The 16,995-nt window shown below is 37.2% G+C and overlaps 1 protein-coding gene and 1 long non-coding RNA gene across 13 annotated transcripts in view; one reads left to right on the top strand and one right to left on the bottom strand.

Moving 5' to 3' along the window:
• Positions 1-8,661, bottom strand: part of SLC36A4 (solute carrier family 36 member 4) — a 49,058-nt gene extending 40,397 nt beyond the window's left edge. For all 12 annotated transcript variants that reach the window (XR_012423614.1, XR_012423613.1, XR_012423611.1 and 9 more), the window contains exon 1: positions 8,470-8,661. Coding sequence is in view for 3 of the 12 variants with exons in the window: in XM_045371190.3 (XP_045227125.1) it covers positions 8,470-8,524 (55 nt within the window). In the remaining 9 variants the exon portion in view is untranslated. The remainder of the gene's footprint in view (positions 1-8,469) is intronic.
• On the top strand, positions 403-9,317 carry LOC141408510 (uncharacterized). Its single transcript, XR_012423648.1, has 2 exons — positions 403-446; positions 7,728-9,317. It is a non-coding gene; the product is annotated as an uncharacterized lncRNA (long non-coding RNA).
• Positions 9,318-16,995: the final 7,678 nt, after the last annotated feature.

The following is a 16,995-nucleotide window of genomic DNA, read 5'->3' on the forward strand; positions in this document are numbered from 1 at the left end:
GCTCCTGGCTATGATTTCATCTTAGCTAATTACAGCTACAATGACCCTATTTCTAAATAAGGTCACATCCTGAGGTATGCAGCACTATGACTACATATAAATTGAGGGGTGGGGGGACTACTTAATCCATAACCATCATAATTAGTTGTATGAACATCAGTTTCAACCACCAACATGTTAATATTTTTATTTCTAAATGTACTCCACTGCCCTTGCTGACTAGAGTTCATTTGCTTTTATTCATTTAGTTTATCCAAATTATCAGTTATTTGAACTTTCTGATTTCTTTCTGTCAGGAAGTATGCAGCATGTTCTGTGCTGTACTAAGTACACTATCTGTCCTCAATAAAGATAGTTATCACTACCAGTATTTCAAAAACTGAACAATCTGTTATTTAAAGCACACTGCCCAAGAGATCACAGCAGTAAGGAAAGTACGGAAAATGGTAAGTTTTTTCATATCTTTAACAACAATATGAACTGTAAATAATAAGTTTATTTGTAATGGCATTATCGAAGAGTTTATTTTTCATATCCTTTTAGATAAACCTGGAAATCTGGAATTGTTAAAATTACCTATAAATACTAGTTTTGTAATTCACAGATTTAAGTTTTTAAAAATAGTATTATAATGTTCAGAATCCCAAGTAAAAATTAGTTGGGACCTGAGTCACTCTGAAGAAACTTCAGAGTTCTGAACAAACTTCTCACATTGTTTAGCAGCTGTCATATTTATTTAACTGTGTTCAACAGTGTGATCCCTATGGTTACACTTTCCCTTACTTCTTAAAGTCATTAATTTTCAATGTTACATTGTCTAGAAAACATTAAACATGACTTACTGTGAAAAACAGCTTTTTCATATATATATTTGCTTTAAATTCATCTCATCCTTCACATTTAAAACCTTAACAAAAATTTGATTATTCCTGTGTACAAAAAATACAAATAGGTAGTAGGAATAAGATCTAATGTTCTGTAGCACAATAGGGCAACTGTAGTTAACAATAATTTGTTATGTATTTCAAAACAACTAGAGAAATGGATTTGAAATCTTCCCAACCCATACAAAAAAAGATAAACATTTGAGATGATGGATATCTCAATTATCCTGATTTAATCATTACATACTGTATGTTTATATCAAAATATCTCATGTACTCCACAAATACGTACAATTATTATATGCCAACAAAAAAATTTGTAACTGAATTATTTCAGGAAACTCCTCTAACTCTCTTACAATGAGATTAAAGTAAGTTAATTAAAGATAAAAATACTTCTTAATAGTGTTAGGAATTTAAGAAGTACATATTTATTTACTATTTTGATTCTACCATTAAAGAACCATGCAATGTGACGTTATTAGCTAAGTTCTAACTATGTGCTTAAATATTCTTTTTTTTTTTTTTTTTGAGACAGAGTCTCACTCTGTCACCCAGGCTGGAGTGCAATGGCGTGGTCTTGGCTCACTGCATCTGAAAAATCTCTAAGACTTTCCCTCCAGCTTTAGTCTACATAGGGAGCTAACATTACATACTAAAAAATGTGTATCTGTTAAACTAAGAAAAGGTAAAGCAATCAGGTTTTAAGACTGAGCATATCAACTTGAATGATATAAAATAGCTCTTGAATCTAAAGAGTAAATTGAAAGACACCTAACTAGAAATATCTAGGAAATACTTATTACCCAAGAAGTTGCATCTTTAAATGGTAATAGCCTATATATACCTAGATCTCTGAACATTAGATTAATAGAGTCAATTAGTCATTTATAACTTTTAGAAGCTCCAGGTAATACTAAATATAAAATGCTAAATTGTATTTTTGTTTCCAATTTAGGTATACACTACAGAAAAACACAGTAATATTATTTCCTTACACTTAACTCTTAATATTTTAGGAGAGCTTTTAGCATTGGCATTGGTCACAAGGCTGAGTGGGACATTCCAGGCTTGAATACAATTGCGTGCTTGAGAAATTTTAGGTTGGTGTAATGTCACTGAAACTGAAGGTAAATGTATATGGCAGAAGATTAAGCTGGAAAGCTTGATAAGTTTTCAAATCAGTGTTGTTGAGAATCGCATCCCTTTCCTATGGAAGGTTTCTGGCTCAGATTCAAGAAAGACAGCACCCATCACTACCACCATATCCTTCCGCTGGTTATTTCACACCGTGATGTCAGATGAAAAGCAGTGAGGTATGAGGTAAAGAATTAGCATTCATACTCTCTCTGGGAACTTCCTGTGGAACTCCTGGAAAGACATATACAGGAAAGTGGTTACCAGGAATTGTTTTTCCTGGCACAACAGACTCCCATGGCTTACCTTTAGTTTGTTAGTGAAAAGGATGTCAAAGACTATGATGGCTTTTATGCACATCAGCATTACAGGCAAACACATTATGGAAGCTGATGCAAAGAGGAGTAAGCCCTTCCACAAAATTTACTAGTTTCTGGCCCTTCTCAAAAACCCCTATTAATAGAATGTCATCCTCACTAATATCCACTAACACCAGTACCTCAACACAAAAGCTCTCTGCTTCATAACTGAATGTATTCAATTAAAGAGGTTACAAGGGGTTCCTATTCAATTTCACAAATATTAATGAGGCCCTAATATACGTTAAACACCATTAGATGCTGAGAATAATTACTAAAACTCAAAAAAAAAAAAAAAATCCTGCCTCCATGGAGCTCTAATTCTAGCGAAGAAAAGAGACAATAAGATAATAAGTAAAACAGAGATAAGTTAGATAGTTTTAAGTGCTAAGGAGAAACACAAGGATTGAGACAGAGAGCCTCTAATTTTGGATAGACAACCAAAGGAGGCCTGAGAAAGTGGCATTTCAAAGAAGTCCTGAAGAAGGAGCAGGAGTGAGCAGCGTCCATATCCTGTGGGAGGGAGAGTAATCTAGGCAGCAGGAATAAAGGCAAAGGCCCTCAGGATGGGAGTCTGGTATGTTTAAGGAACAAGGAGGGCACAGTAGAGTAGCTAGAGAGGAATGAGTGCGGAGGAGGAGTAGGAGATGAGATCAGATCAGATGTGACAGAAGGCAGACTGTACACAGCCTTGTAGACCATTCCATGTGACATGAAAAGCCACTAGAGCAGTGCCTTCCAATAGGAATGCAATGTAATATACATGTAAATTTATATTTATATTTAAATTTTAATTTAATTTAAATTAAAATTAATTTACATTTAATATTTAATTTATATTCAAATTTAATTTTAAATTTATGTTTCTAGCTAATATAAAATATTTATAATAAAAATATAAATTTATATTAAATATAAATTTATATTATATATAAATGTAAATGTATATTAAATATAAATTTATAAATATAAATGTGAATGTAAATTTATAGTACATAAATATAAATTTTTCTAGTAAGTTTTTTACAAAGAAACAGGAAATTTTAATATTTTATTTAACTTGATTATCTAAAATATCATTTCAACATGTAATCAACAGTAAAAGATATTTTAGATTCTATTTTTCATACTAAGTCTTTGAAATCTAGCATGTATTTTACACTTGCAGCATATTTCAGCTTGAACACACCACATTTCAAGTGCTCAACAACCATATAACTAATGGCTATTGTACTGGGCAGCATAGCACTAGAGAGTTTTGGGCTTTGGAGTGATATCATCTGATTTACATTTTAACCAGATTCCTCTGGGCCTATTTTCTCATATGTACAATGAAAATAATAACTTCTATTACACAGGGGGTTTGTGATGTCATCACAAATGATAATTATATGAAATTATCATATACATTATATTTACATTACATAGATAGAATATGAAGAATGAAATAACGTATATGAAGCGTAGAGCCTAGACCTTGGCACATAAATAAGTAATCAATAAACACTTTTTTTCCTGTTCCTCCATATATTAGAAGCATATTAAGCTGTACAGGATTTCTAAATGCCAATCTTTGACAAAAATTAGAAATAATTTAATAATTAATACTTCTGAGCATTTATGAGTTATAAACTGCTGTAAGATTGCGTATGCAAAGATGGGCAAAACATGTTATACCTGCCAGAAGGAAATAGAGACTAGTAAGGGAGATAAACACTCAACAACTCAACACAGTAAACAGAGTTAAGAACATATGAAATAATAACTGACACCCCAAAGGAATTAAAGATTATACAACCCAATTTACATCATACATAATGTCTATTATGTTCCCAATGTTTTGTTGTAATTTTTAGTTAAGTACTAAATTGGGCAGCTCTGGAAAATGCTGTGATTATTATTGTAAAAATTAATGATGTCTTATAAACTAAAACACTATTAAGGAATACGTGCGCTACCGATTTACGAGTGGAGAAATTATAGATAAATAAGAAACACCAGCTTGATTCAATATTATACAACATTTATTATACACAATATATCTGATGTTAGGTGTATTACATAGTATACCATAGGGATACATTAACGGTGCATACAAATGGAACATTCTTAAATTAGGCAGGGCTTGTATGTTGTCTTATTTGGCAAGAAAATTGTTTGAATCTCAATTTTCAAGCCTAAAACCAACGTAAATTTCAAGTTGTAGACAGAATGTTCTAAAATCACATTAATTTAGCAATATCCTAGGTATTAAAGTCTTAAAAATGTTTATTTCTTTCACCTAGTAATTCTACTTCTGACAAGCTAGTGTATGCAGAAGAGGATTTTGCACAAGAATGTTCATTAAAACATTACTGATATTGAAAATTGGAAAACAAACTAAATGTGTGGCAATCAGGAAATTACTAAATTAAGGCACAGTCACTTTATGAAGTATTGCACTGACATTATGGTGCAATACTGAGGTCTGAGTAAAACAGGGAACAGTGTATCATATGCGAAGTGGGAAAAAGCTGAATATTTGCAATATGATTCCAATCATGTTTTTAAAAATTAAGTAGAAATAAGGGAAAGTAAATATATCAAAATGTAAACAAATTTACCAGAATATAGATGGACAATTGGATAACATTAGTACACTTTTCCTTCTCTGGAAAATGTTAAAAAAAAAAAAAAGAAAAGAAAAGAAAAGCAGTTGTAGCAAACTTGCATTACTTTTATAATAAAATTTAAAAATCACTTGTATTTTGGCAATAGACAAACTAAAAGAAAGTAGAAATAGTTTCATTTTTAAAAATAACATAATATTGTCACCTGAATCTATAAACTACTCTCTAGATATAAAATAAGAACCATAACTATTTTGTTCATTTCTGAGGAGGAAGAAATATACACAGCAAGAAACTTTCCGGAGGGCCCCATGGGCTATGAATAAAGTGCAGACCTTAGCTATTCACATACCTTACGAGAACCTGTATCTTAACATCTCTACCACTGCTTTTTACATAAATACCCATTTTTGGAAATTCTTTTTTTAAATTAAATAACACTTGGTCATTGTAGAAAATCAGAAAATACATAAACAACATTTTTGAAATTAAAAATTACTTCATTACCCAGAAATTACTACTGTTAACATTTTAGAGTACATATTCACAGGCACACACACACACACACAAACAACTCTCATATCTTCTCATTCTGTTTCCTATCTTTAAAAACTATCCATATGCTGATAGCATCCAAACTTATATTTCCAGACCAGACATTTCACTAATGCTAGACATAAATCCAATTGCCTACTTGATATCTGCACTTTGATACCTAATGGACATCTCAAACTTAACATGCCCCAAACTGAACTGGTCTTCACCAGCAAGCCTGCTATTCCTGCAACTTTACCCATTTGTATTAGTTATCTATTGCTGTATAACAATTTATGGCTATTGTCAGGAGCCCTCAGTTCTGTGCAACACGGAGCTTTCCTTAGAACCGCTTGATTCTCCTTGCAACATGACAGCTAGCTTTCCTTCAAGTGAGTGATTCAAAAAGAGAAAGCAAGGAGGAAGGTACAATGCACTTTATTATCTAGTATTGAAGTCATACATCATCACTTCTACCCAAATCTTTCATTAGACACAAGTTACTAAGTCCAGCCCCCACTCGAAGAGAAAAAAATTAAGTTTCTCCTACTTGAGAGACAAACATCAAAGAATCTGTAGGAATATTACAAAACCACCATAATATCCCAGTTAATAACAATTTCATTCTTCTAGATACTCTGGAGTCTTTCTTGTCTCCTCCGTTTTACTCTCTAACCCTCATCCACTCTGTCAGGAAATCACACTGGTTCTTTAAAAATATACCTAGAGGCTAACTATGTCTCTTCACCTCCACTGCCACTGCCATACTGCTCTGAAGGACACCCACATCTTTCCTGAATTACTGAAATATTCTCCTGCTTTTACTTTTGCCCCCTTACAGTTTATTCTTCACATGGCAGTCAACGCAATCCTTTTAAAACAAGGCAGATCATGACATTCCTCTGTTCAAACCCTGCATTGGTCCCCCCTTCCCTCAGGGTAAAAGTCACAGTCTACATTGCCTACAAGACCCTACATAATTTGGCCTCATGGCTACCTCCATCACTCTGCTTCAGCCACTTTGGTCTCCTTGCTATTCCTTTAGTTATTCTTCCCGCCTGGAGTAGTCTTTCCCCAGATATCCATTTGGCTAATTTCCTTACCTCTTCCAAGTCTTTACTCAAATTGCACCTTTTCAATAAGGCCCATCCCAACCATTTTATAAAATACTGCAAACTGCCTAGCCCCCACCCTCATTCCTGATTTCCCTTACCCTGCTCTTGTTTTCCATAGCACTTTTCACCTAACATACTATATAATTAACTGGTTATTGTCTTTACCGCGTACTCTCTGCTTCCCCTTACTAAATACAAGCTCCATAAGAACAGGAATTTTTATCTGTTTTGCTCACGATGTATCTCAAGTGCGTAGGGGAAGCTGAATGAATATGTGTTGAATTAATGAATACATAAAACTTAAAAAAACTGAAATAATTTGTAACTTTTTTTTCAGTTAAAGAAAATGTACATGGTGAACATCTTTCCATATCACTTTTAATGGTTAGACAGTATACAGCTATACCACAATTTAACCAATTTCCTTTCATTGTACTTTAGTTAACAGCTTTTCTCTATATACTATAATGAAAACCTCTTGATATAAGCATTTGTTACATTACTTATTTCCTCTGGAAATATTCAGAAGGAGAATTGCTGGGTCAAAGGATATGTACATTTTTAAGGATAACTGTATTATCCCTTTCCTGCCAGCAATGCATGAGAATACTCATTTCTCCATATCCTCACTAAGACAGGTTGTTAATGAATTTAAAACAGGCAAACCTGAGTTTACATTTGGGTTCTGCCATTAATAAGCTTAAAATTACTGTATCTATAAAATGGAGATCATAATAGCACCTATCCCAAATGCTGTGAGGGTTAAAGACAATGCATAGGTAAAGCACTTAGCACAGTGTTTGCACACAGTAAGCATGCAATAAAATGTTATTTATTGTTTCTACTATTATGGCCTGAAAAAAATTCCACTGCAAAGTGCCCTGCAAGCTATTAGAGGAATAAAACCTGTAAGTTACTTATAATACGGTATTTTTTAAAGTTCAACCGTTTTCTTGAAGATTACATTTAGATTTAATCTTTTAATTACATTTAATCAGCATCGAATGAAAAATACTCCCCAGTACAGTACATATAACTGGCAGAGCGATCATTTTATCACCCTAATCCCTACTTTTTTGTTTTGGACAGCGGGAAACCATAAACAAACACGCCCTGTCGCCAAAAGGATCGAAGGAAAGCAGGAAAACAAACTTTGCCAAGTGAGCAAGCTACAGGTATCTCTTGTTCATTCTGGTCAGCACGACCTGTTCGAAACTCTGGGATAACAAGGGGTAAAATGAGGATTCATCTGGAGATTCCGAAAGGGGCTGCAGCATTTGAAAAGCAGAACAATGATAACTTCCTTAAAGCATCATTGGGAAAAAAACTGTGAGAGTCGCAGCGCAGGCTCTCGCGTCTTCGACGTGTACACACAGGGCCCCGCCCCACTCAACACACACACTCACCCACACGCGCGCGCGCAAACACACACACACATTTTAACACCCTATTGAGGCCTGGGCTTCGTCTGACCAAGCTCTCGGGGTCAGATAACCGGTTCCTTTGCGGATGCTGACAACGGGGTCAGTTAGCAATCAGGCCTCAACTCATTCCAACTTCCTGGGGAGGTTTGTTTGCTAGGTTTAAATTAGAACCCGTGCTAGTCCCACAACCTCAGGAGCACACACGCCCGCATACACACACACGTACACACACCGCCCACTCGGCCCCACGTCTTTCCCTGTGGAACCCGGATGCTGACGGGCGGGGGGGCAGGGTCCGCCTCCTCCCGGCCGTGGCCGAGGGGCCCCGGGAGGTGTGGGCGCACCCGACCCCCGCACAGACCCCCGCCTACGTCAGCCCCGGGTCCCTGCCCACGCACAACACCGACCTAGCTCCTCGCACCCCGCCGCCCCGGCCGTCGCCGGCGTCGCCGCCGCTTCCATCTCTCGCGGGTCTCCAGGACGCCGCCGCCCGGGTGCTCACTCTCCCGCCGCTGCGTGGCCGGCGTCAGGCCCAGGCCTACCTCCCCTGCCCGGAGGGACCAGCGCCTGGTGCTCGCCTCCCTGCCCCGGCGCTCTCCACCCGCGCGGCGAGGAGCATGCGCAGTGGGGCAGCCCGGCTCGGCTGGCACTGCCGGCGAGGGGCGGGAGGGGCCGAAGACCCAAGGACTGCGGCAAGGCCGGGTTGGGTAACCCGAGAGGAGGGTTGGGTAACCTGAGATCAGCGAGGGTGGGACCTTAGAGCTGGTCGAGACCTGGGTCCATAGCTCCCTGGGGGTTTTTAAAGATGACCGCGAACTTAAATTTGGGGCGCCTGTCCGTATGCAAGGCGTTAGCGTTCTGTAAGTCACCTTGGAGAATGCGAAGGAGGACGGGATTTTTCCCCTACCCATGTTGAGGTTCTGACTACTCTGGTTATTCGTCTCCCTGTTTCTATAGTTAGAGTTACCGGATACAGTTAAATAGAATTTAATTAAGTCACATACAATTTCACTTTGAGGATATTTCAACGTCCTTCCAGATATTTGACGTTGACCGTGGTGCTGAAAGAAAATTAAGGTAAAAACTAAGTGTACGGATGTAGTTTCAAATACTCCTACGCACCATACATACATTATCTTTAATTCTGACGACAATCTGTGAGATAATTCTGATTAACAGTCACTGATGTAACTATATGGCAATGGTGTTAAATATTTAAAATTCTGAGATTAAAAAGGTACACAGTTACATACTATCTACATCTTTCCTCCTGTTGCATCCTTTGTAGGCTTTCACTAGATAACTAGTGATAATGACAGTTTACCAACCCGCTTTTTTTTTCCTTTAAGTGAACCCAATTTGTTCACATACATATACATGCAAATCCCAAAAGAAGGTTTTATTTGAAGTGTTCCTGACAAATAAAGGTGTAAAGGAGATTTAAAAGAATAAATAAAAGAAGAAGAAGAAGAAATCTATTCTGGAACATAACCAGAGAAATGTTCCCCAACCAGTGTTGGGGTGGATCACCTGGTTAAAGATCAGCAGGAGAGAAGACAGGCATCAGACAGAAGTTACAGGACTAGGGTAATTTTCCATAAACCACTCATTATTATAATGAGAACATGTGGGACAGCATCTTAAAAGAAGAACATTATCCTTTGAGTGTTAAAAGGGATCAAAAGTCATTGTCCCCTAATCTCAGCTCCAGAGAAAGCAGATCTGGCAATATGGAAGGAAGAAAAGCTTGACTTGTAATATAGGCCTGGAATCTTTTGAAGAGGCTTGGGCTGAGACAGGAGGCCAGGTTCAATGTCTTTACAGTGATGTGGAGATAAAGCAAGTGGTAACGATGATCATAAGATTCAAGAGAAATATGTTTTTCATGCGTCTCTACTTGAGAAGTATTTACTAGGACTTCTACTCCAGGTCTTATAAATTAGAAGCAGATATCAAGTACAGCTGTATCAAAATAGACACATTATACAGAATGTGACAATCCGAACCCTGGAAATTCCTTTCCTTTCCTGACTTTAACTTCTTGGATGATATCTTAACCACTTCCTTCTTTGCAACTGCAGCACTTTGTTCATATCTCTGTTATAACACTTCTCGTCTTATAATTATTCCTCTTTCTGGGCTTTATACTATGCTATATACTATTATGTGCAAGGCACTGTGCTAGGCCTGTTTAGGAATTGACTGTATTTGTCTTTGTCTCAACAGGCCTAGCACAGTGACTTGCACATACTGGTCACTCAATGAACAATTGTTGAAAGTTACTGAGTATAGCCTCAGAGGTATATGAAAGGAAACATTTAGAAGTCTTTAATTTATTCAAGCACATTTTATGGAGCACCTTCCATATGTCAGGAACTATGCTAGATGCAGAGGCTAGAATGGCAAATAATGTTGATATGGTCCCTACTGTCATGGAGTTCATAGTATACAGCATGTGAAAGAACAGAACAAAACAAAATACTAAATATGTCATTACAATTGTTGGTGAGGAAAATAACAGGGTACCACCAGGGAACCTACTTTAGATTGAGAAGGCAGGATAGTCTTATCTGAGGACACTTAAGCTGACACATGAAGGTAAGAAGGACTTGGCTGGGTGTGTGTAGAGAGAAGAACGTTTCCAGCAGTGAGTCTAGCCTTTCCTCTTTTACAGATAGAGAAATAGTTCTGTTTTAGACACCTGTGGAACATCTAGGTAGAGTTGCCTATTATATAATAGTTAGATCTCTAAAGTTTTCTTATGTGAAAAATAATGTCACCAACCTTACAAGTTGAGAAGATTTAATGAGATAAAGTATACAAAGCATCAACACATTGCCTGATTCACAGGAAGCATCAAATAAAGTGAGCATATTAGCTAGAGATTTTTTTTATTGCAATACTGAGGCCAGTTCAAACTAGCTTAAGCCAAAAGAGGAATTTAATGAGGATACTGAGATTGCTAAAACAGAGATGAGACTGGGTTCAGGAAACCGATTCTCATGCCTCTGAGAGTCTCTTCTTCAGTGATTGCTTTTCTCTGTGCATCTGCTTGTGTATCTGTGCAAGTTTCCACTGCACAACTCCTCTGTTTCTCAGGTTCACCTGGTAGGAAACATGTTTTCTAAAAGCTCTCAATTCCTTTATCTTAGAGTTTGAGTGATCAGAAACATACTGGTCTCTTTTTCTCGGTTTCAGTTTTAAACATTTCCTAGGTAAGAACTGTGATTGAGTCACCTTGGATCAGATTCCCACACCTGGACTAGTCAAGTAAGTGAGTGTTGGAGAAAGTCATATATTGTGGTAGTTCCTGATACAACCATGTAGATGACATTGTAGAGAAGGAAACGGTTTTCCGAAGGAACAGCTGAGCAGACCAAATCCTACGTATCCTCTCTATTTGATTCCCCTCTATATAAAATATTACTCATTTTGTATCCTAAGGCTGTTTTATCCTCCTCTGTTTTCAGTGGAAATAGAGACAAGCTTCTCACCATCTTTTAATTAAGATCTGCCTTAATGACTTGTTTATTCTGTTAATGAACCTAGGAAACATGCTGATCAGCACTGGTTCTCTTAAGAGGTTCTTTGTTGGGGTAATTGTTCCTGACAACCTTACTTTTGTTAAGAATAACTTGGTTTTATTTAACTCTTTATGACAGATTTAGCAGATTAAAAAAACCGAAAACTAAATACCTGGGAAAGAGCAACGATGCAGATAGAAGAAGTTTAACTTCTTAACAAACCTCTGCAATATTCTCAAGTAGACTTTAAAAAAAGATATTGCATCTATGAGACAGGAATAGACTGCCATAAAAAAAGGAATAACCAGGGAACAGAGAGTAGAGCAAAAGGACCAAACAAAAAAAAAGCAAATAGAAAAAAAAAAATGAAAGGATCCATCTAGCAGTTCCAGTATCTTAATTCAGAAAGAGATTAAAGAGAAAAGGAAAAAAAAAATAAAAGTAATAATATAACAGAATTTCTCAAAATTGAAGATCATTTGTTTCCAGATTTAAAGAATTCACTGAATGCCCAATACAACAAATGCAAACAGACCTAAGTCAAGATATATCATTGAAAACATTTTAAAACATTTGATAATAACAGGAATATTCTAAAAGCTTCCCCAGATGAAAAAATGGGGGTGAAGGCTATCACATTCAACTGGAATCACATCTGACCACTCAGTAGTAACATCATAAGCTAGCTAGAGGGAAATGGAGCATGGCATTCCAGCTTCTGATAGAAAACGCACCCAACTTGGAATGCTATACCTAACTATCAATCAAATGAAAGAGTAAAATAAATACATTTTAATATGCATAAAAGCTCTATGTGTACTTCCCATGTGCCCTTTCTTAGAAAGCACTGGAGAAATGCTCCACCAAAATTAAGGAGTAAACTTAGAAAGAAGGAGACATGGGATTCAGGAAACCAGGAATTCAGCAAAGGAGAAAGGAACTCCCAAGAGAATGCCAAAAGTAAGTTCCAAATTGCAGTTTTGCACTGGGCCTAGAGAGCTACCAGTCCAAATTGGGGCAAGAAGATGGAAGGCACCAGGAACAGCTATCCCCGAGGACAAAAGAAACAGTGAAACTGATTGATAATCTGAAAAGTATGCAGAATTGGACAAAGGGATGTTATGTAGAGCTGTAGGGAGGGTGAGAAAACTTAGCCACAGATGTGAAGAAAGCCAAGCAGATGGAAAAAAAAAAAAAAAAAGGAAAGGCAACTAACTCCAGTTAACATAATAGTCATAAAAGAAACAAAAGTATAGTATACCACTTTGCCTTGGCAGTGAATAATACATGCAAAGGCATAATAATAAAAATGTGAATGTAGTGGAGAGTGTATTATAACTCTCTGAAGATATGAGTGGAGTGAGGAGAAATTATCTGTATGAAGGATTATGTAAAAGAGCTAAATCCTCACTTTTCATAGTTGTGAGAAAATAGTATCTAAAACTGAAAAAATTAATAGTACTATAAGCTTGTCATTTAGAAATATGAAGGCAAATACCAAATGGAATTACCAAAAGAGTTCAAAATGGTTGCCTCTTGAAAAAGGAAATTGTAACAAGCTATAAGGCAAGAATTTATTTCACATTATATTTTATTTGATTCAGCTAATGCATAATAAAAATAAATGTAAATTTACAAAAAGAAAAAATCATAGTTTCTGCCAATTACTAATTTTTATTAAGACAAATATCCAACAAAGTCACCTAAAATATTTATTGTTTTTTAAAGTCATGTATTTTCCTGCTCTGTAGTTGTTTTCAAGTTCTTTGTCTTTAATGCCAATCATCCCTATGAGAGAGGACATAGCAGTTTTAGATTCTAAATTTTTAGTGACTGGGCAAGACTATGAAGAAAGTGAATTTTCTGAAAAGCCCTTTGAAATTTCATGGTCAAAATGAGAGAGAACCCTTTAGTTAAAGACTATTGACCCACAAGAAATTGGTTTAAAATAATACTAATTTACCCAACTACTAATATATTTTCCTTTTAAATTATCACCAACTATAAATTATAATTTTTTTTTTCATTTGGGTTGGGACAGGGTAAATTTTTCATATGATGTGGAAGTTTTTTAAGATATTGAATGAAACACTAGTTGTTTCACTAACTGACCTAAGAAAGTTTCCCTAGAAAAGTGTGACACTCTAGAGAAAAAGGAAATCTAAATTGAAAAACCAGTTAACAGAATTTACATTATTTTTTCACAGAATTTTGCAACAATACTCTTAAGTTTATAATCACGATACGGAAAACTAAGCATATAACACGTTATTGGAAAAAATCCTCTCAACAATGAACAATCTAAAACTTAAAATGCTCTGTGATGCTAATCACCGCCATGTGAGCAATTTATGCACAAACAGACTGTACCTGGCACATTTCACAGTCAAGAGAAATGTGAACATACATGAAGATGCAGTATTAAATCATAATTTCATAAACTTAATATGGTAATACTGTAATAATTTCATAGCCACCTCCTGTTACTATTGGCAGTGAGCTCAAGAATTATTGAGCAATTTATATCTCTAGTAAATTGCCTATTGCTATAAAAAGTGATCTCTCATGGTTCTTGCCTGATTTTCACCACGTTTAAGGCAGTACTATAAACTTGAACACCACCATGGAACCCATACGAAATGCCACTAGTGATGCTGAAAGTACTCCCAAGAAACAGACAAAAGTCATGACATTATAAGAAAAAGCTGAATTGCTTAATGTGTACCATAGATTGATGTCTGCAGCTGTAGTTGCCTACCATTTGAGACAGATGATTCATCTCATAAACAAACAACAGAAACTTACAGTATTGACAAATACAGTACAGTACTGCAGATGTATTTTCTCTTTTTATTATTTTCTTAATAATATTTTCTTTTCTCTAAGCATATAGTATAGAATACATATAACATATGTCATATGTATTTTTATGTTATCATCAAGGCTTCTAGTCAACAATAAGCTATTAGTAATTAAGTTTGATAGGAGTCAAAAGTTAAACACAGATTTTCTTTCTTTTTTTTTTTTTTTTTTTGAGACGGAGTCTCTCTCTGTCAGGTCAGCTGGAGTGCAGTGGTGCAGTCTTGGCTTACTGAAACCTCCACCTCCCAGGTTCAAGCAACTATGCCTCAGCCTCCCGAGTAACTGGGACTACAAGCGCATGCCAACATACCTGGCTAATTTTTGTATTTTTAGTAGACACGGGGTTTCACCATCTTGGCCAGGCTGGTCTTAAACTCCTGACCTCAGGTGATCCACCTGCCTCAGCCTCCCAAAGTGCTGGGGTTACAGGCGTGAGCCACCATTCCCAGCCTTAAACACAGAATTTTAATTGCACAGGGGTCGGTGTCCCTAACCTATGGATTATTTAAGGGTCAACTGTACTACCTCTATCAGGAAACATATTAAGTACCTTACAACCTTCTCCAATCATCTTCCACTTTTTCCCTCCAGATTCACTTTCCTTTCTTTTCTGTGTTGCTCTGTGCCCTGGAAGACTATTCTGTATAGAGTGCTTCAATAGGTTTCTTGAGGTCTGGCTTCCAATTAGGTTTGACGGTTTGAGGTACGGGAGGGAGACCATAGGACAGAGGTGAAATAAGTTAGAAATTAATTCCCCTAGTGCTCTCCTTACCGAATCACTACAGATTGGCTGCGTCCCTCTCTGAAGGCCACAGATTCTGTCAGGCAGCTCTCTCCTTCCTGTTACTGGCCAGGTCTAGTAAGTAAAGAGGAGTGCTGCTCCTCTCCATTGCCTGCCCAAGGATACTACGTCTTTCCTTGTGGATATTTCTAAAAACCTGGTGGATTAGTCAGTTTGGGCTGTTATAACAAAGTACCATAAATTGGGTGGCTTATAAATGAAATTTATTTACTATAGTTCTTTTTTTTTTTTGAGACAGAGTCTCACTCTGTCGCCCAGGCTGGAGTGCGGTGGCGCGATCCCGATCTCGGCTCACTGCAAGCTGTGCCTCCCAGGTTCACGCCATTCTCCTGCCTCCCGAGTAGCTGAGACTACAGGCGCCCACCACCACGCCCTGCTAATTTTTTGTATTTTTAGTAGAAACGGAATTTCACCGTGTTAGCCAGGATGGTCTGGATATCCTGATCTCGTGATCCACCCACCTCAGCCTCAAAGTGCTGGGATTACAGACATGAGTCACCGCGCCCGGCCTTATTTACTGTACTTCTGTAGTAACAGACTACCATAGATTGGGTGGCTTTTAAATGAAATTTATTTACTATAGTTCTGTAGGCTGGAAGTCTGAGACTAGAATGCCAGCATGGTGGGTTTCTGGTTGGCCCTCTTAAAGATTGCCAACTTCTCGTTTTATTTTCACATGGTGGAAAGAGGGTGAGAGAACTCTCTGAAGTCTTGTCTACAAGGGTTCTAATCCCATTCATAAGGACTCCACTCTCATGACCTAATTACTTCCCAAAGGCCCCGTTTCCTAATACAATCACTTTAGAGGTTAGCACTTCAACATACGAATTTAGGAGGGACACAAACAGATTACTGCACCTGCCTATACCATCATAAATAGTTCCAACTCTAATTAGCAGTTTGCATATGTGGGCCATCTGTTTCCTAGCAAGATCCTTATAAATGCACATACACAATCTCTTTACCAAAAAAAACTTCAAGTATCTCCATTTTACAAATCAAGAAACTTAGATTAAGAGAAGCAATTTACTCAAAATCCAATAGTAAAGCCAAGATTCTAACCCAGGTCTAAATGACTTGTCTCCTCTATCACATAGTCTCTAGAAACATTTATTCAAGCAATAGATAATCACATTCCCATCCCAAAAAGTTCTCAAAATTTGGATTCTTATGGGCTTTCATTACCATCTCAATAACTTTTGGGGGGATACTGATTTATACAGGCCAATAATTGTCAGGTAAGAGTACAGCAGTTACTAAAGTAGCTGTTTTCTTGATTTTGACCCCTATAAACTCTGACACCAGGCTATCCCCAGAGCCCTCGGCTCCAGGCCTACCTCAGTCACAGGGAGGGTCCTGAAAACTCAAGTTAAAAGCCCATTCCCTTACCAGGGCAGCCTATGACCAAAGGAAATAAAGCATGCTGCATAGAGTGGTACATAGGTGCCAAGTGAGGTCTCTTTCTCATATGCCACGCATTCTCCCTATCCATCTATCATCCCTAGCTTTTTCTCATTTCTTCAGGGCATTTTTTTTAAGCAGGATCTCACTCTGTCACCCAAGATGGAGTGCAGTGACACAAAAACAACTCACTGCAGCCTTGACTTCCTGGCCTCAAGTGATCCTCCTGTCTCAGCCTCCCGGGTAGCTGGGACTGCAGGTTGTGTGCCAGCATTTCTGGCTAATGTTTTAATTTTTTGTACAGACGGGATCTCAACATTGTTGCACAGGCTGGTTTTGAACTC

Source organism: Macaca fascicularis, chromosome 14, assembly GCF_037993035.2.
Source record: "Macaca fascicularis isolate 582-1 chromosome 14, T2T-MFA8v1.1".
Taxonomy (NCBI): domain Eukaryota; kingdom Metazoa; phylum Chordata; class Mammalia; order Primates; family Cercopithecidae; genus Macaca; species Macaca fascicularis.